This window comes from Anguilla rostrata, chromosome 8 (assembly GCF_018555375.3).
Source record: "Anguilla rostrata isolate EN2019 chromosome 8, ASM1855537v3, whole genome shotgun sequence".
Taxonomy (NCBI): domain Eukaryota; kingdom Metazoa; phylum Chordata; class Actinopteri; order Anguilliformes; family Anguillidae; genus Anguilla; species Anguilla rostrata.
Genome location: NC_057940.1, coordinates 12,427,430 through 12,447,075, shown reverse-complemented (window position 1 = coordinate 12,447,075; position 19,646 = coordinate 12,427,430). Strand labels below are relative to the sequence as shown.

The window sequence follows — 19,646 nt, the reverse complement described above, 5'->3', positions numbered from 1 at the left end:
ACCGACAGCCTATCAGGAGGGACCATCTCTCTCCAAGGACACCGCTGCGCTTCCCCCCCGCCATGTGTGAGGAGGGGGGAAGGGAGGGGGGAGGAGATGATCCTTCTAAGCCTAAGCCTTAGGCTAAGATTTAATGAAGGCCTGGTCACTGAGTACCCACACCCTATGCAGGCCTCAGGGGGACGGGCTTCCCCTACTGAGTCTGGTTGCTTCTTCCTCTATGGAGTCTAGGGAGTTTTTCCCTTGTCCTAGGTTTACAATTGCCTTTTTAGTTTTTTCTAGTGTCAAATCTTTTTCATTTTTTTTTGAATTCACGCACCATTTATAATGTTAATTTCAGCGATCCTTGAACCTGCCAAACTGCGTTGAGGATTTGAACGTTTATTTGAAAGTCAGAGTTAAGGACGAGTGGTGATTGACTCCAGTCGGTGTTTAAGCAGCCTGCATGAGGACTCTGTGAGCTGCCGTGAGACTGAATGGGCTTCTTTGATATACATGTGAATCTGGTTTTGTAGTGCATAAGTAGACCTCAGTGTTGCTGGAGAGGCATAAGGGTAAGATAAGTGTTGTAATTCATGCGGAACTGATGTTTAAATCACCTGGATGGACCTACCACGCTTGCTGTAGCAGCCTATACACATACTGTAAAGATCAGTGAGTCTCCACTGTCTACCTATTGCAAACCTCAGCTGTTCTAAAGGGAAACCATCCCCCGTTATTTGCATATTGATTTAGTTATGTGCTGCTCAAGGTCTTCCATGTAGAGCAGGGGTGCTCACACTTTTTCAGCATGCGAGCTACTTATAAAATGACCAAGTCAAAATGATCTACCCACTACAAAAATGCAAAACATATATTTATTTACAAATATATTGAGGTACATATTAACTATGTACATTTTTTTGTCATTATTTGAGTTTAATCTGATGACTTGCACTGAATTGAATCAGCCAGGGATACATAGTCCGGACAGTAGCTGCTGACAGCCAGCCTCAAGCACACTTCCAAATGTTCATCAGTCATGGTGGAACGGTACTTGGACTGACTAGCTTGTTAGTTTTGCTGCACTTGGCGCCGTTGTTTGCGCATGCGCAGTGACCTAAGTGTCAGAAAAATTCAGATGTCATCTAACTGGCTGCCCTATATCAATCAAGTGACGGGATGGATGATAGGCTGACGTCTATTTTTTTTAAAGGAGTACCATGGTGATTTTCACAATTTCTCGGTTTTATGTGCTATTTGCACAAGAGGCATTGAAGAAACACAATGAGCAAAGTATTAAATATGTCCGTTCTGTATTTTTGGAGAAATATGCGTTTTAAATTCATCGTCCTATTTTCAACCGGTTGAGAAAGTTGTCATGTTGTCAACGTTAGCTAGCTAGGAGGTTTGCTTTCATAAGGCAATGTTATCGATAACGTTAGCTTGCTAGTTTGCTTTTATGAGGACGTTATAGTTGTGCTTTTATCTTAACTTGGCTAGCTAGATAGCAAAAATTATAATTGGATATAAGTCAACGTCCTTACCTTAGCTATCTATCGATTCTTGATATACTACTAAGCTAGCTAGCTTGTGAAAATTCAGTCTCCCAAAGAGAGCGTAGCATGGGGGTAGCTATGGTAACGGGGCACGGTCTGTCAATCATAGCTAACTGACAGTTCTCATTACCACGTCCAGACGGTTCGGGTGAATTATTATAGTGGGAAATTTAGGCTTAGAAAAATACGTTTTAAAGTACATTGAAATGACTGAAGAATAAAAAAATTATGCACATTTGTTTTGTTGTTGCCTAAAGACAACTGGGAAGTGTCACGTTCAACCACCATGGTACTCATGCGATCTACCAATACTACCTTTGCGATCGACTGGTAGATCGCGATCGACGTATTGAGCACCCCTGATGTAGAGTATGTGCAATTCAGTTTTTATTCAAAGAGGAGGCAAATGATGTGTTTCACTAGCAGCTTTTCCACACCACCTTCAGTCATCCTGTATGAGGTCAGATGTGAAACTATGCGGTCCCAAATCTGATCGTTTCAGTGCCTATGCTCGGTCGACGGTTAGGTTTAATATTTCCGAACACATCATTTGTTAGGTCTTCTCAAGTGTTTTATTTTTGTTTTTTTCATGACATGCCAGCGTCTTTATTTTTAAAAGCCACAGCAGGGTTTTTATATCAAAATGACAACCCTGTGGATAGTCTTCCAAAAAACGAACATCGACCCAGCGCTGCTGTTCCTCTGTGGATGGCAGTGTTCTCCTTTCTCTCTGATTTCCATCTCGGGGAGGAACGCTCTCGAGTGCAATGCGTCGCATTCAGAGGTCTGTGCCAGACATTTCAGGTTTGCCTCCCGGACGGTAACCCATAGCTGGGTTCCCCCCTGAAGACCGGTGCTCGCGCGGAACCCCGTAGAGAGGCGGGGGACCGGCTGTAAATTAGAGTCACAGCTCATTCAGTCCGGAGCGCTGGTCTCGCCTTCATCTTTTAGAGGCCTCTTCATCTGCATGTAAAACATTCTGCGCTTTGCTCTCCATAAATACTGCGTGAAGTTAAACGGCGGAAGCCTGCCACGACCGGAGCTGTGCACTGGGCTTATTTACGGCTGCTGCATTATTACTGGTGCACAGACTCTGCCGAATATCAGAAATATTTCATAAAGTAACGTTAACAGTGATGGAATTGCTGGTGTCTGCGTTGACACAGCTAGACTCTCTGTACGTAAACAGTTCAGAAAGCAAGGAAGCACAATATAATATAAAATATAAAATTTTTATTTTGGAAACCTTGATTAATTGAAGTGCTTTAAGATACATTCATCAAATTGCTATGGATGGAACTGATAATGTTTTTGTTTTTTTTAGTCTTTCTAACTTTTTTATCTTGAAATCACACAGATTTGTGCTTTGTTTTGTTTTATATTGCTCACTGGACACCATGTTGCATTTCAGGACATCGCAAACCCAGGAAGATTTTCATTAATATTCCTCCACTGGCTGTGACTCAGTCGCTAAGCATCCCTGTAAAATCATCACATTACTGTCCAGTGCAAGACCTCAGTGACCAAATCACGTTAGCTCTGAGAACTGATCTTATTAAGTAAACACAATATTGGCTTACATTCAGCTTTCAGTCTGTGTGATAAATATGCACAGTGTGTAATACTGGTACAATAATATCAAACAAATCAGCTTTGTAAAATACCCTGAACTTTCATTAATAACAGTCATGGCCAAGTAAAGGCTATCAAGAGTTGAAATTTGCAATATATCATCTTTCAATGAAGCAGGCTACACATTACCAAAATAAATAAATAAACCAAGGGCAAATTCATATTGCAGTGTCCACGAAATAGCTTGTGCAAAAAATGATAATGCTGCACTTTACAGTTCAAATCCTGTTTCAGTCAAATGCAAATCAGGTCAAATGGTCATGTAGTGCAACAGACCTACCTGAAAACAAGCAAATGTAAATCAGTATGTCCATATATCAATGAAAATTTCAAGTTTCTGGTTTCTGGACTTTTTGTGTCTGATGCTACTCTTACCGTCTTGTGTCTCTTTCCACTCTATTACCTGTGCAAAATAAATTCCTATCAAATATTAAATGCATGAAATTCTTGCAGAAAGCCATGGCTCAGCTCGGCAGCTTTCACAGTCCCTGCACAAGCTCAGGGGGTTGTCGCATCCACTTTGTTGCACATGGCCATCAGCCGATGGGATAATCCCGCTCCGTTTCCTGTGCATAGCCGAGAGCTGCTGAGGTCACCACTTCCCATTTCCCTTACACAGCTGAATACTGTTGAGCCTGTTTTTTCCCCCTGTTTCCTCAGCATTGGTGGACGCTGCCAATACTACCACTTCCTGTTTCTCATAGACCGCTAAAGGCTGATGGGATTATCCCTTCCTGTCCCCTGTGCACTTCCTGTTTCCCCGTGCGTGTCCGGCTCTGTGTGCCCTCACCTCTTCCTCCTGTAGAACATCTCCAGGTTCTTCCTCTCCTCTTCCTCTGCCTTCCTCCTCTCGTCCCTCAGCTCCTTGTACCTCCACTTGGGGACCTGGAGGAAGCAGGCCTCCTTGGCGCCGCTCTTCCTGCGGGCGGGCTTGTCGGGCTGGTAGGTGGACGGGGGGGCCTTGCAAACGCGCAGCTTGGGCACCACTGCACCGGGCCGCACGCTGCTTCGCCGGAGCATGTGCAGCGGCAGCAAGCTGCTCCGCCGTAGGGCCAGCGCCGTGCCAGCGGCCGCAGCCGCCGCCGCCTCCGCCGCCTCCCGCAGGGCCTGCGGCTGCAGGCTGGCCCGCCGGTCGCGCCGCCGGGGGACCAGCATCACGCGGGAGTTCTGGAAGAGCCGCTTGTAGGCGTCCAGACGCTCGCCGCCGGCGCTCCTCAGCTGCTCCACCCGCTGGCGCCGCAGGATCTCCTGCACGGCGGGCCGCCGCTTGCCCACGCAGGGGGGGCTGCCGGGGCACACGGTCCGGCAGGCCACCGCCACGAAGGGGCTGGCCAGCCCGGTGGTCATGCGCACCATGTGGTCCAGCACGCCGTCCTCCTGCGGGTCCGTCTTCAGGCTGAGGGTGAAGGAGAAGGCGCCGCACAGCTTCTCCGACAGCTTCCTGCCGCAGCCGCGCGGCTCGCGGGCCTCGGCCACCAGGCGGGCCAGCGGCGGCCAGACGGGCCGGTAGGAGTCGCAGAACTGCTCGGCGCACGGCTGGGCCAGCAGGCGCAGCATCAGGCGGGCCGTCTCGTGCCGGCCCGTGAACTGCGCCCACTCCCGCGAGGTCAGCTTGCGCCCGTAGTCCCGCGCGTCCGCGTCTCCGCCTGCCGGGGGGAGGGGGGGGGCAGACAGGGGACACCCCGAGACACACACTGTTCAGCCATTCCCTTACAGGGTAGAGACATATTCAATCCTTAACACACACTGTTCAGCCATTTCCTTACAGGCTAGAGATCTATTCAATCCTTAACACACACTGTTCAGCCATTCCCTTACAGGCTAGAGATCTATTCAATCCTTAACACACACTGTTCAGCCATTTCCTTACAGGCTAGAGATCTATTCAATCCTTAACACACACTGTTCAGCCATTTCCTTACAGGCTAGAGATCTATTCAATCCTTAACACACACTGTTCAGCCATTCCCTTACAGGCTAGAGATCTATTCAATCCTTAACACACACTGTTCAGCCATTTCCCTACAGGCTAGAGACATATTCAATCCTTAACACACACTGTTCAGCCATTTCCCTACAGGCTAGAGACCTATTCAATCCTTAACACACACTGTTCAGCCATTTCCTTACAGGCTAGAGATCTATTCAGTCCTTAACACACACTGTTCAGCCATTTCCTTACAGGCTAGAGATCTATTCAGTCCTTAACACACACTGTTCAGCCATTTCCTTACAGGCTAGAGATCTATTCCACTTTCGACTAACACTGTTGGAGACCTATTCGACCCTCACATTCGACATTTTGGGTTAAATAGAGGATAATCTCTTTGACCCGTCTGAACCATTGCCATTTATCCAAGTGTAAATTTAATGAACTTCTATAATGCCCCTGCCCCTAATCTGCTTTTCCTTTCTTTCTAAATGGAAAGCCTTTGTTATTGTTTTCGATTGTAAATAGAATTGTACAGGTGTTGCTCAGGTATATATCTGCTGCCATACAGAGTCCGCTAAAGGAATGCAAGCGCACGTGGAACGCGGTGGGCGAGAGACATAAAGAGAGCGCGCGTGAGAGAGAGAGAGAGAGAGAGCGAGGGCGCGGCTCGTGCCTGTCAGCATCAGGGCGCGCACGCAGGCCGATCTCCCCTGCATGGCGGCCTTCATCAAGGCGGTGAAGCCGTGGCAGTTGCGCCGCTCGATGTCCAGGCCCGGGAAGTAGCTCAGCAGGTAGCCGGTGATCATGGCGTGTCCTGCGGAACGGAGAGGCGGGGAGGCGTGAGTCACACGGGGGAAACAGCACGGGAACGCCAGAGCCGCAGTCCGATTCCATAAACTCAGCACAGACCCCAGAGGGCAAACGCACACGTCCAGGGCAAGCGCTTCTGATTGAAACGGACTGATCCAGGCCACTGCGGGGCAAACTTTAAACGGTGACTTCTTGATGTTCTTGCTGTGCTTACAATGCTCTCTCTTCGTGGCTGTTTCCATTAATCCAGCTGATGAAAATTTAACGAAGAGGAGAGGTCGATAAATCGCTCTCTTTTAATCAAAACTAAATCAAGGAATACTGTGCGCATATTAAGGGCTCATACTATAGGTCATGCACAGGGAGTTCATGCACATGGTAATTTAGCTATTTGTTCTGAAAGTCATTAAAGCGCTTTGATTGCTCAAAAACACCATGAAATGAATAGGTACTGTATATAAGACAATTAGATGCTTTATAAACATGCAATTTTAATCTTTAGGCTTGGAAAAGGGCACATGCTAACACTGATGGAGTGAGTGCAGGACATATAAAGCATTACTTTAGCTAATGCTCTGGCAGTGTTGTAACGATCCTTTGAAGATTCTCTCCAGTCTGGAATACCCAAACGTAACCATGGTAACGTAGTCCTGTACCATTGCCGCACCATCCACCTAACCAGAGGGGGCGCTGTTGATCGCAGGTTTATCCTGCAGACTGAAACCCTCCCTCCCGGACCAATGCTGTGGCCATAGAGATCCTCTCAGCTTACCTGCTTGGGCAGCGGTGATGAGGGCTGTGTTCCCTTCGTTGTCCTGCCAGTTTATGTCCACATATGGGCATTGAGCCAGGGCGATGACCACGTCCACGTAACCTTGGTAACAGGCCACGATGAGTCCCGTCTGCAAGAGCCCAGGAGGGGGAGAGAGTGAGGTTAAAGGAGTCGGCTCCTCATCACCAGCAAGCTTGCTAATCAGGACAGAGAGTCGAAAGAAAGGCTTCGGACAGGTACAGCTGTGAAGGTATGTTCCTCCGCCTAATGTGTCTTCTAGCAGGATGCTGCTCTTGATGTTATAAAACAGATTTTTTTGCACATGGAGAAAAAATGTTTAAAAACTGCACTCTAATGTGAATCGTTTTTTTCCTCTTTAAATGAATCAGATTGGTCCCTAAAGACACACGGAGTAGAAGAACAGCCTTTACTGAACATTGGGGTCGATGTCAACTTAGTTTGATATGCTAAGCGCTGAAAATTGTTCCCTGGTCATAATCCTTATTGAAAATCCTTCAAAATGGTAAGCCTATGAATCTTACTGATTTATTCTAAAAGGGTTTTAGACTAACATAGTAATAATATAGATTATATCTGCACATTTGTTTCATACTGATTGTAGAGCTTTGAAGCTCTGGTCTAAATCAGAGGGGGGCAATGAGGGCCATATCTGTTTCTGGTTTTCATGTCAACATTCGGCTTTAATTACTGAAATAGCCCTAACGCTTACAACATCTGAAATTTTTACAACAATTCTTGATAAGTGCATGAATGACTGCTGATGACTGTTTTTGTGCCACTACATGAAACGTTTTACTGTAATCTGATCTACAAGTGAATCAGTGTTGGTGTATACAGCTAATTAGCTCATTTAGGCACGATGACTGTTGGAAACAAAAACCTGCGTACAAGGAATAGCCCACCCCTGGACAAATCAAACACAGCATTATGTATGGCACGACAGTTATCTGGACTTGTAATGAGAGTTTAAGATTAACTGTTTTACCTGGAATTGTCCAGAGGAAGCCAGGCTTCAAAATTCTTCCAAGTTAACAATGAGTACAGAAAACAACCCATTCTTATATGTACTGGCTGACACAGCAGGGCTTTTTTTGATATTGTTGAGGCACATACCGCAAAGGCTAAAGGGCAAAGTGAGTTCAAAGGTGAATGAAGCTAAAACCAAAAAAAAAAAAAAATCTAATGCACTAAATAGTTGTAAAATTAAAAAAAACTCAACAGAATATTTTGTCTGAAGATTAAAGATGTTAACAGGAGACAGCTAGCGTTATGCTTGCATCTTAACCTGAGGGTTTTCATATTCAGAAAGTGTTTGGAGGGGACTGAGCTGAACGCTGTTGCAGTTTCTCTGCCATCTACTGCCCCTGTCTGCAGTGGAAAAAAGCTCCGCTCGCACGGTCAGCACATTTTTATCTGCTGACTGCTATTCAATCTCATTCCGATTCAGGCAGCCGTGATTCATATTAATCGCTTTTTTTATTCTTTTTTTTTAATACAAAATGCGGTACGTATCGCGTCTGATGTTGGATTTTGATCAGATAATCATATTAAATGACTTCCCACAAGACAGACTTGAATGAGACTGCCAGAACATTACCTTTACTGAAAAAAGAATGTATTATTTAAAGGACACCTGGGGGCTATCATCTACGGATGGGAATCTTAACAATTATATTTCACATGTTGCTGTAGCAAGGAATTCTTTTCTGGAAACATCTGTGCTGGAAAATATGTTACAGATATAAAAAAAAAATGTTCCAGAACCAGCATAGATTTCTTTAAATTTTGTTTTAATACGGATGCTATTATTTATCTTTTGTAATTAAAAATAGTACTGTCTGTGTGTGCACTAGATTTGCCAGAATAAACAAGGTGTCACATCAACAGATGAACTTGCAGTAAATTCCCATTTTACTCTGAACTGGCAACCTACAGAGACCGCCAGCTCATCTGAAGCTTTGAAGCAGCCTGCCGAATGAATCCCTGCAGGTCCCCAAGGTGAAGACTGGCCTACTGCTCTTTCTCTGGCCACGCCTCTGACTGCTATACTGCCTTCCTCACACTTCTAATCGTTCCTAATCGGACCCTGGCGACATGCTCACCACAGTCGCCGTGACGACACCTGCTTCCCATTAGCACAAAACTTCCGCCCGATTACAAGTCCACACTGCAAGAATTCTGATTTGCTAATTATCCAACAGTTTTGCTGACACAATGAGTGCACAATGCCAGCCATTGTGTACAAGTAGACTAGGTAGCACATGGCTGAGAACACACCAAGAAACATTCGAGTTTGAGTCTTGAAACTTTACAAAAACACTGATTTTTCCTGTAATGCGTATCAAAGAGCGTCAACCAACTGTGGTCATTGCGTGTTTATGTAAGGAACTACAATGAACCAGAGGTGCTCATTTTGGCAGATATCACCATAATCAAAATAAGCCTTACACAAGAGATGTATTTTATTGGCTGGCTGACTTCATCTACAAAAACAGGCTTAAATGACAGGGTGGAACCTCCCATTAATTAAAAAATATCTCTGTTTCTTGATGTTTTTCAGGGTACATTCTACCTCAGTTGTCACTCTGGTGCTGCGAACATTGTTGTTGATCTTATCCACAGCATATAGTTAGTTGTTTTTGCAGTTTTAACAGACCTCTAGACAGTGGAAGTGAGTAAATGTCTGGATTTCATGTTTTGGGCATTAACAGGAACAAATGCTTTCATATGTCTGGCTAAGAAGACACTGAGCACCTTTATTGTGCCTCCCTACCTTAGGTAATGTGAGCCTGACGCTACAACCACTTGTTAGCCATTTTGCTAAGTTGAAAATAGACAGTCCAGTGGACTTCATAGGGGTCCCAGAAGAATTCTTGCTGCACATAAAACAATATTATGTGAAAACCATGCCTTTTCTCTACTGATGTGTCTTTCTGTAATTTAAGTATCCCTTTTTATAACAACTGCAGTTCCAGTACCTTTGAAAAGTTATTTTTATCCCAAGAGTATGATTTGTGCTTGAAAAGCACCAATCAGCATGCAGTTCAGGTAATAGTCAGATAACCTAATTTGACAGAATGAGCAAAAGCAGGCTTATTCTTCAGGCAATTACACTTGTCAGTGGGGAGATGCAATGAATCCTGTCACACATACATAACTAAATTACCATGCAGTTTAAGAACAGTATTTTTTCAGAAAATAAAATAAGTACCAAATCACAGCCAATAAATGCTGGACAAGAAACACTAAATTTTGCTTAGTGAAATTTGCAGGCATGATTCCAATTGACCCTACTCTGGCCTAGAGAAATCATTCAGAGAATTAAATAAATATTACATCTCAGTATCCCCACTAAAAATTTGCACTGGTTGTGAATTCAGCAATTTATCACTCATCACTTGAAACCTGGGTCTCCAAGTAAACTAGGGGCTCGTAATGCAAATTGATTTTAGCTAGGCTTTATTTATTTAACTGGGACAATGCACATTAATCAACAATATTGTATTGCATACGGAATGCCCATGCAGTAGTGTTTTATTTAAATGCTTTATGAGAATACAAAACTGCAAGATCCCCCTCTGTAATAACTGAGCCAAATTAATATCCAAATACAAGCATAACTATTCGGTAGAGTGCAAGCTTGACATAGCTGTAATATGTAAATCATGTTACTAAAAGATCAAAGTGACCAAGTTATTCAAAACATTTCCTTTGAAAGCATGCTCGCTGTGTGCCAGACAGCTTGTAAGTGTTTTATTAATGGGCTACAGTTGCCCAGGGCATTCCATTCTTTGACAGTTCATACCAGGGCACATAAAATGATTCCCAGAAAAACAAAAACCCAGGGAAAGTATTCAGATGGACATACCAAACACCTAATAAACACCCTGGAGCCATATACTCAGCCTGTGCTTGGTCACATAACCAGACCTGCCACTGTATTTCATTTTGAAATACCTCTGACTTTTTTTTTTTTTACTGAGTTGTTTTTTGCACAGTTATGCATATGCTATTTATCAGGATCTGGAGTTATGTAGGCCTACTATTTATCAGTCTCTGAAAAATGAATGTAGTTATTTTAACAGTTAGGGAATTCACAATATTTATATAGTTGTGGGATTAGATTTTCTGAAAAAAAGACTATAGACCTTTCGTAAGTATTTGCAGCTGTTTTCTCTCGTGGCCTGTCTGTAAAATGATGATGATGATGTTGATGATCGTCATCATCATTTGCGCTGCTACCCTGTGGCCATCGTTCTCATGGGCAGAAGAGACACGTTTCAGCCTCAGTGATTGCAGACCCCACAGTGTGACACTGTGTGATGCCCATAGCACAGCCATTCCTAGCTCAAACAAGCGACAACAGCGGGACAGTGAAAATATCCAGACAGCTTGACCATAGCAACAGAAACAGAGGTATGTGCAGTACTTTTATGGCTGTGTAATGTGCCACACTTTTATATAAATGCATATAAAAACTTGGAGAGCTGAAATCTGTGTAGATAATTTGATCTCCCATTCACTCACAGAACTGGATCATAACCCATGAAATGTGCCACACAATACACCCAGATAGGAAACAACACAGTGTTCCTTTTAACACCTGCAGGGAAATAATATGGACAACTCAAAATAAGTGTCTAAAGGTCAGGTGTTATGTGATCGCCCATCTGATTTGGTGATTGGTGATTGGATAATTTGGTGGATTAATAGCAATACATAACCTTGATAACAATGTCATGAGGTTACCACAGTGACCAATGAGGTGAGAGAAGAACTGAGGAATTTGCATATCCCATCTTCTCACTTGTGTTCTATCTGCACCTCCACCACGTCACAGGTCAGGCTAATCAGTCACTTATTCGCCCCTTAAAATAGCAAGGCTAAGCTCCACCGGTTATCCATTTAAATGAGCAGAAGCGCGTCCACAGTCAAATTTCAAAGAGGCAGTACAGGTAGTGAAAGAAAAGACAACAGCATTCAAAATAAAATATGAAGATATACCAACAAAAATACAAAAACAAAGAAAAACTGAAAAATCTATAACTATAAAACTTCACCATTGGTGTAATTAGGTTACTTCTTTGCATGTTTAAGTTAAACTTGTTTTATCGGTGGGGGAAAAATGTAATTTACATTTGAAGGGTGTCATGTTTCCATAAAATTTGAAAAATTGATTTGTGCCCTGACTGACATACATATGTATCTATAAACCTCAAATGCAAGATAATTTCATAAACCTTAGGTTAACCAGAATCCCAAAGATCCTGTGGGTAATGAATGTAAAATAGTGTAGGATACTTTACCATTTTTCTAACAGAATTGTTCTACTAATTTTCCACTTTGTCCCTGTCTTCTGCACTACGTATGAATGCGTGAGTTAATGAATGCATGAACATTATAAAGGCAGTTGGAAATTTAAAAAATTTGCATACCAAAACATGCTTTAGGGCAAGGTGCACTAAGACATTTCAGTGAAATATTTGCAGAACCTAATCCTCCTCCCCCTTCCAAGTTGACAGGTAGTAGAGATCATAAAGGGGGCCCTGTGTAATGCAGACCCATCCAGCTTCCAATCATCCATGCTTTTCAGACCTTGCAACCCCAGGACTTGATCCCCTCAACCTCTCCACCCACCACCTCCTGGCTCCTGGAGACAAGCCAACCACCTGCTTCATGCACCATAGCATTAAGTAGGCCCACAAAATGGTCAGAATTTTCTCCGTTTTACTCCTAGCAGCCCTCTAACTCTTGACTCTGTGACAGTCACTGTCAGGTTTCTCCTGAGATTTTTTTTGTACCCCACTTGCTGGTTTTGTTGACTGTTCAGGTCCACTATTCCCCTACTAACCCATTTTCCTGTTTTCCTATTTTCCTGAATAGCATCTTTGTGACAGTGTCTTTACAAAAGGGGCTATATCTGTGAGTGTGCAATTGTATTTAGGATTATTTTTAGGGTGAGAGTAAAGGGTGAGACTCCGGATAAGGACATCTGTAGTTATGATCACGTTTGGAGCAGGTTGCCATTTAGGACAAATTCTCCTGTGTTGGGTCTCACACACTTAGCCTGACATCCTCTGTCGAGTCCCTCATCAAGCCATGAGCCACTTAAGAGTGGGAAATGAACAGCCACGTCAAAAATGTCAGACAGATGTCAAAAAGAGCAGTGACTGAATAAGAAGGATGAGTTCTCGCATTGTTCGCTCCTCAGTGCAATTAATTTATTAACACCAAATATCTACAGAGATAAAGAGCCAAAATGGCTCGAGAAATCACAGATAATACAACAGCACACTAGCAGAATTATATATATATAGCTGCATGAATCTAGTTGCACCTGCAGATGACGTAGGGTGCTTGTACTTCTGTGCTGCATCAGCACTGCATGGGTGTTTTAGTGAAGAGCCTACATTAGATTATAAAAAAATTAATGCACAACTATACTGTTGTGACCGCAGTACATTCTAAATATGAGTGTCTACTGTTGTGAGTGTAGTACATTGTGTAGAACAGTGTGACGAATAATGTGGGTGCTACACATTTACATCCTGAAAGACCACAAATGCAAAGTTAAAATTCACATTGTAGACCACTGCATGTCTCTGCTGCATTTGCAAGTGCAGGACATTTTTAATCTGGACAGTGCCACGCTGCTGCCAGCGCACGCGTTGGCGTTTGAGACCATGACGTGGCGCGGGTCACCTCTGGGGACGACAGCCGCTTGTCCCGTCAGGTCGGGACCCAGGGCCAGCACGGTTTGTGTCATGTCGCATAAAGTGTGGGCAGGGGGCGATATCCGCGTGCTGGCATCTCTCTCAGACGTGGGGGCGTGAGTCAGAGAAGGATAAACCAGGTCAGTGGGTTTAACTGGAGCACAGCTGTCCGCTGTGTCTCTGGTTGCTATCGCAAACACGACGCCCATGCAGTCCTGAGATATCACAAGACCGCTGCAGCAGCAGTGTGTATAGTGAAATATTCAGTGTTCATTTAGCATCAGTTAATTCAACAGTATATCAAACCAAATGAGATTATAAGAATTCAACTACATTGATATGAGAATTGATTTAACACCACATATTTCGATCTCTCTCTCAAACACATACATTTATGTGTGTGTGTGTGTGTGTGTGTGTATACACAAAGATATAAATTATATTCACTTGTGGAGGTTTGCAGTTGACTTGCATCATGCCTAAAATACCGGTGTAGATGTGCCTGCTGGTTGGAAAGCAAAGAAAATATGTATTTGTTGCTTTGTTTATTTGTTTAAACATCAGTTGCATTAGTGTGAAACAATCTGCATAACTGTACAGTGAGCTTAGGGGGGAAATGGCAGAACACGAACTGATTCTCTGACCTGCGCTCTCTATGGTTCCAGGCCCCTGAGTGAACCTTTTTAAGGATTAACCCCGGCTACTGCTCCCGCTTCTGCTCCCATTCAAACAATACGCCCAACTCCCATCTGTCCCGCGGCTTAACTGCTCTCACCATACCATTGAGCTTCCAGCAGCCACGGCCCGGCCAGGCAGTTTGCAGTCGTGCCGGAAACTACTTTCAGGGATGACTGCAGCAGGCCATGGTTCAGTAATGCTTGTGAAATTGGTGCCGATGGGACTGTGAGTTAAATTTTGAAGAGTACGTTTATGAAAATCTGGACTGCAAGCCCCTTCGCAGAATGGGTCAATTAGTTCACCAGTACACAGTAGAGTGTAAGCCTTGAGACATGCTTTGTTTACTGTTTATCATTTTATTTGTATATTTGTAACACTTATGTATGTTGCAACTATTATTGGTGGAAAAAAAGTGTGTCTTAAAACTTTCTTTTCAGCCACACACTTTCATCTGATTCAACAAAACAGTGTTTTGACTGAAAAACCATCTAGGCTCCCTGCCTTTTTCTAAGTGTAAGTAGTTTACAAAGAGCTGGGAAACGGGCATGACTGTGGCCCTCTGGGAAGAAGATGTTTTGCAGCACAAAACAACTGCCTGTGGCAGTGCCAGCCTCTTGCCATAGCGCAAACAAAACATGATAAAATAATTGTGTAATGAAAAACTGTAGAAGACAAAATAAATCCTACTTTTCTTTCCCAGAAAAGTGTGTGCCCTAAAACTGTTCCCTTCAGTGAATTTTTAAATCCTTTCTTCCATTTATATTTTATTTATTTTGGCTACGTGTTCTCAGTGCTCCGTGTTTTTTGCTTATCTATTTTTTGTGATTAGCTTTCTCCAACAATAACGATACCACACTAACTCTAACCCGCCATAGTAGCTATTCCGAAAGCAGCATGCAACATGACTTAGCCAGTCAATATGTAATATTCTGAAATACATATGCATGACTGTGACATTCTTTCAGCAAGAACATCAGAGTTCGGCTTCACTAAGTGCGAGTTTACGTTCAGGGTTGCCCCTCCTAGATAAGTGAGAGCACAGATGGAGCGAGAGACCACTTTTGAGTGGTTTCCTTTTCAGCCACCCGAGGACGACAGGTGTGGCACCGTCACGACACGGGATTGTCAGTCACCTGCGCGCCGCGCAGCCTCTTGCTATAATCATAGCCTCTTCAAATCGAAGTTGCGTACTTCTGTGCAATCTATTCTGGGCGTTACTTTGTTATTTATACACCACTGCTTTATTCATATCTGTATTTAAGTGGAGCCGGAGTCATAGTAACTCTGAAGAATGGACCACGTATCTGACATTCTCACTGTAAACAAAAATGTGGTTTTCAAAAGCAAATCAGTCTGGGCAATAAAGAATACTCTCCCATACAAATTGCGAATAACCAAATGGGTAATTATTAACTTTGTTTATTGCAATTTGCTACATTTTAGATAAGTAACCTATTATATTGTTTGTATATGGCGCTTTAAATTAAAAACTGACTTTTGTGTGGAATATTTACAGTTTAATATTCTTAATATTTGTCCTTAAGAATGAATTAAAGAACTTAAGAGCGTGTGACAAAAATAAGCTATTCAGCTAATCAAGATTAATCTGTTTCCCTGCTGTCAAGACAGCATTTTGCACTGTGTCAATCAAATCTGGTCTCTTTGACCCCCGGAGTTTCAGCTTCTTCAGCATGCCCCCTGGCAAGCTAAACCATGCCTTAACAACTCTCTGAGCGGGAAAAAAACTGGCTAACAGAAACGTACCTTTAATTAATTTACACCTACAAAACCCCTGCTGCCACACCTCAAAGTGAAATATATTCTGCAATCTGTGTCATTAATCCCTTTTCAAAGTGTAAAAAGTTAAATTGTCTCCAGTTACGTTTGCCGTCTGCTGAACTAATGAATGAAAAAGTGATGCACTCTGATAATGTCTTAATAAATTTGAGCTCCAGTATGAACCGTATCATATGACCTATATATATATATATATATATATATATAGTAGCGATGCTAATTAATTACCAACAGCATCCTACCATTAAGTCACTGGATCAGCTCTGCAAATATGACAACCCAACAACAACGTTCTGCTAATTTTAAATGCCAGATTTTATGCGAGGATTCATCTAATTGCTACAGTATCCTCTGTACACTTGGGAGGTAGGCTGCAGGCTGAGAGACCAGACCTTACAGTACCTGCCCCAATCTGTCTCTGCCAGCCAGTCAGAACTGCCACGGGCAGGAATCGATCCCAGACCGTGGGGAGCATCCCTACCCTGGAACTCACAGGTTAAGCAGGATGAATGAGCCAGCAGCATTACCGTGCTACTGTCCTGCCGAACTCTCACGACTTCTGAAACTGTACATTGGGGCCTGACCAGGCACACAGGTGATGTCAGGGTCAATCCTTTGGTTATAAATGCCAAGGATTTACAGTACCGCATGGTCATTACAATGAGCCATCTGAGAAGTCTGAAAGAAAATGGATATCCGCACACTGGATTACAGCTCCCAATACTTTATTGACTAAAGAAGCAAAGCAACATTTCAACCCAACATGGTTTTCATCAGGCAAATGACTCACATGACAGGTAAAAAAGGTATATATAGGCAGTAAGCCAATGACATCACATCGGCATCACTGTCAGCCAATTAAGTAGGCCATAGCACATTGGCCATTCGATAATATGGTTAAAAAAACATTTTTAGTGCAAATACATATACAAACATTTAATAATACCACAATAGAAAAATACAGAGATACATAATAGAAAAAGTATCAAACGGCATACCAACAAACAACAAATAAAATATTTTTTACATATCATATAAGAATAATAAGGTATAATAAGCAGAAGACCAATTACAAGATGTTTTTTTTTTAGCCACTAGCATACTAGGGCACTGGAAAAGAGGGCAAGAATGAAAATCACAAAAAAGGTTTCATGTCAAATTCCTCATTTAGACCATTTAATGGTGCCCAAGTATGCTAGTGGCTAAAAGAACATCTTGTAATTGGTCTTCTGCTTCTTTGGTCAATAAAGTATTGGGAGCTGTAATCCACTGTGTGGATATCCATTTTCTTTCAATCTTCACATGTACTTTTATCCTGCACCTGGCCAAATACTGGTTGGATGTGCACACAGCTACTCTACTGTCGATCTGAGAAGTCTAGCAAACTGCACAGAATGAGAAATTCACATGATTCATAGCATTAGTATATAGGCCTACTTGGCATTTTGTTACGTACATTTTAGGGACAAAGAAATAGGTAAGATTTCGGTCAATGCATAAAATTCCCTCCACGTTCCTGCAAAGAGAAATCCTGTCGATCAATGATGTGTTAACCCTATTAGACAAAGCGGGCAAGTAAAGTTTGCAGACTAAAGATTAATTGCTATTAATACCTACCCTTTTGTTTTTATCTGTCTCTTTGACTTCTTCCTCAGTCACTCCTTGTCGTATCATGATTTTGACGATTATGGCGTTATTGTTACAACACGCTTGGAAAAAGGTAAGAGGTGCCGGACTCTCCGGACTCGGAGATCTAACGAAGGCTAAGTTGTCATCAGGCGGATAGAAAGAGTCGTCCGAAGCGATACTCCTGCCATCCGGTAACTCGGAGAAGTCTTCATACTCCTCAAATTCCTGATAGACATCATCATAGTCGTCGTCGTCGTCGTCGTCATATCCAGCGTCACAAGATCCCAAATACTCGTCATGCTCCTCGGCCCCCGCCTTGATGTTACTTTCTGGCTGAACTTGGTTAAGTTTGACAGAAGAAGATCCTCCTCCGTCTCCGTCGTCCATTATCAACACCATTTAACCACAGAGTGCAAGAACAGCCTAGCACACGAATCCCAGTCTCCTTGGACTGTCCTGGTCACCTCTAAATAAGGCATACCATAGGACCGGTGTTGAGAAAAATAGTACAGCTTTGAACGGACTTGATTACATGAGATGTCGCTGTCGATGTGGTAAAGCTTCGACGTGATCGGAATTTTAAAGTCGGTATTCTTCATCTGAAATATCCTTCATCTGAAGTTTCTTCAAACGTGATTATTGAAACATGGACAGACGTCTTATTCCTTGTAGTAGGACCACTTGCAGCTGATTTTCGACATAACTAAAGAATCCATAGAGGATTTCGTGGTTTTCTATTTTTTTTTAAAGTTTAAAAGTGATACAAATTGATAAATTTAAATGTCTAAAATATCCAGCACCCGTAACAAAATATTTTCGACTTAAATTCTTGTACTTCCTTGTCAAGAAGTTGGCTCTTCAATATTAAGATTCCAGGCCACATTACTTAGTAATATATTGTGACTGCGTGCTAGTTGAATTATTTTCAAAGAATAGCCTATAGCACGAGTAAAACTGCTACGTCCACTGTGACCGTTGACAGATAAAGAAGCATTTGCTGAACTATAGCCCTATAATCCGTTTAGAGTCTCTCTCTCTCTCTCTCTCTCTCTCTCTCTCTCTCTCTCTCTCTCTCTCTCTCTCTCTCACAGACACACACACAGACTCCAGCACCCTCGTTAACTCTCTGAGAAGATTGCATTTTCACTTAATAGGCAACTGTACCAGGAATATTTAACTGGAGTTAAAGTATCACACATTACTGTATGCATTTGCATTCTTAATCTAAGCAAAAATGCCTTTTAAAACTTAGGAAAGCCATTCAGTTCCCAAAATTTAAAGACTTAATGGCCAAGTGTTCCTTGAAGTAAATATTTACCTATTAGTCCAGTAATTTCTTACTGGTATACGTGCACACTTAAAATAACACATGGCTCAATCAAGCAGCTCATATTTGTACAATTTAAGAGAGCTCAATAAAATCGCAAGGATTTAAAGATTCACCTTTTTTAAAGAATGTTTTAGGTCGCATAATTACCAGCAATTCTGTATTCAGTTACCATGATATCTTTAATTTTTTTTTTTTTTTTTAATTCCATGCATTCATGTATGACTGATCCCCATACATGTCCCATGGGAAGTTTTAACTGATTAGAGTAGGGAACCTTATGCCTATCCAGGCAAAATCTGTGTGCACACAATCTTTTAAATTAAGAATTTGCATAATAAATTAGCACTATCACTTCACCTAAACTGAAGGCACCAGGTTGCATTCACCAAGCTGTTTTAATACTTGGGGACCCGCCTGACTCAAAACAGAAAACAGGGGGCTGTGTTTGGTGTCTGGCGCTTTGGATAAGGTTGGACACAAGCCCAAGCTTTCCATCAGAACCCCAAACATTAATTTTTCCAACTGTTGATCCAAGTATGCGATGATTCGGTGCTCAGATTTGGAATTTGGCTCAGCTAGCATGGTTACAACTAGCCTATCTCTTTTCAACATATTGACAGGGAGCCATGTCAGGAATGTAATATCTCGTCTGGAAGACACAAATGCAGCGCCCCCTCATTGAATGGATGTATTGCTTCAAACAGTTTCCAGAGGGGAGAGATCCCATTACACTGGTCTCGCCAGAATTCAGAAGATTTTTCTTAGAAGCAAAGCTCCATTTAGGATCTGCCGT

The 19,646-nt window shown here is 42.6% G+C and overlaps 1 protein-coding gene across 1 annotated transcript; it reads right to left on the bottom strand.

The window, feature by feature from the left end:
- Positions 1-208: 208 nt before the first annotated feature.
- LOC135260845 (ankyrin repeat domain-containing protein 33B-like) lies at positions 209-18,534 on the bottom strand. Its single transcript, XM_064346473.1, has 5 exons — positions 17,512-18,534; positions 6,686-6,815; positions 5,777-5,917; positions 1,896-4,816; positions 209-753 (listed from the first exon to the last, which is right to left on the bottom strand). Exons 1-4 carry the CDS (start codon positions 17,920-17,922, stop codon positions 3,957-3,959), a joined length of 1,542 nt encoding a protein of 513 aa, XP_064202543.1. The 5' UTR covers positions 17,923-18,534; the 3' UTR covers positions 209-753; positions 1,896-3,956.
- Positions 18,535-19,646: the final 1,112 nt, after the last annotated feature.

Bases quoted from the DNA above. Each gene is read 5' to 3' on its own strand.
- LOC135260845 (XM_064346473.1), bottom strand. From the start codon at position 17,922: ATGGTGTTGATAATGGACGACGGAGACGGAGGAGGATCTTCTTCTGTC. The intron at 6,816-17,511 runs GTAGGTATTAAT...GGGCTCTTGCAG, and splicing joins AGACAGATAAAAACAAAAGG to ACGGGACTCATCGTGGCCTG. The intron at 5,918-6,685 runs GTAAGCTGAGAG...TCCGTTCCGCAG, and splicing joins CATCACCGCTGCCCAAGCAG to GACACGCCATGATCACCGGC.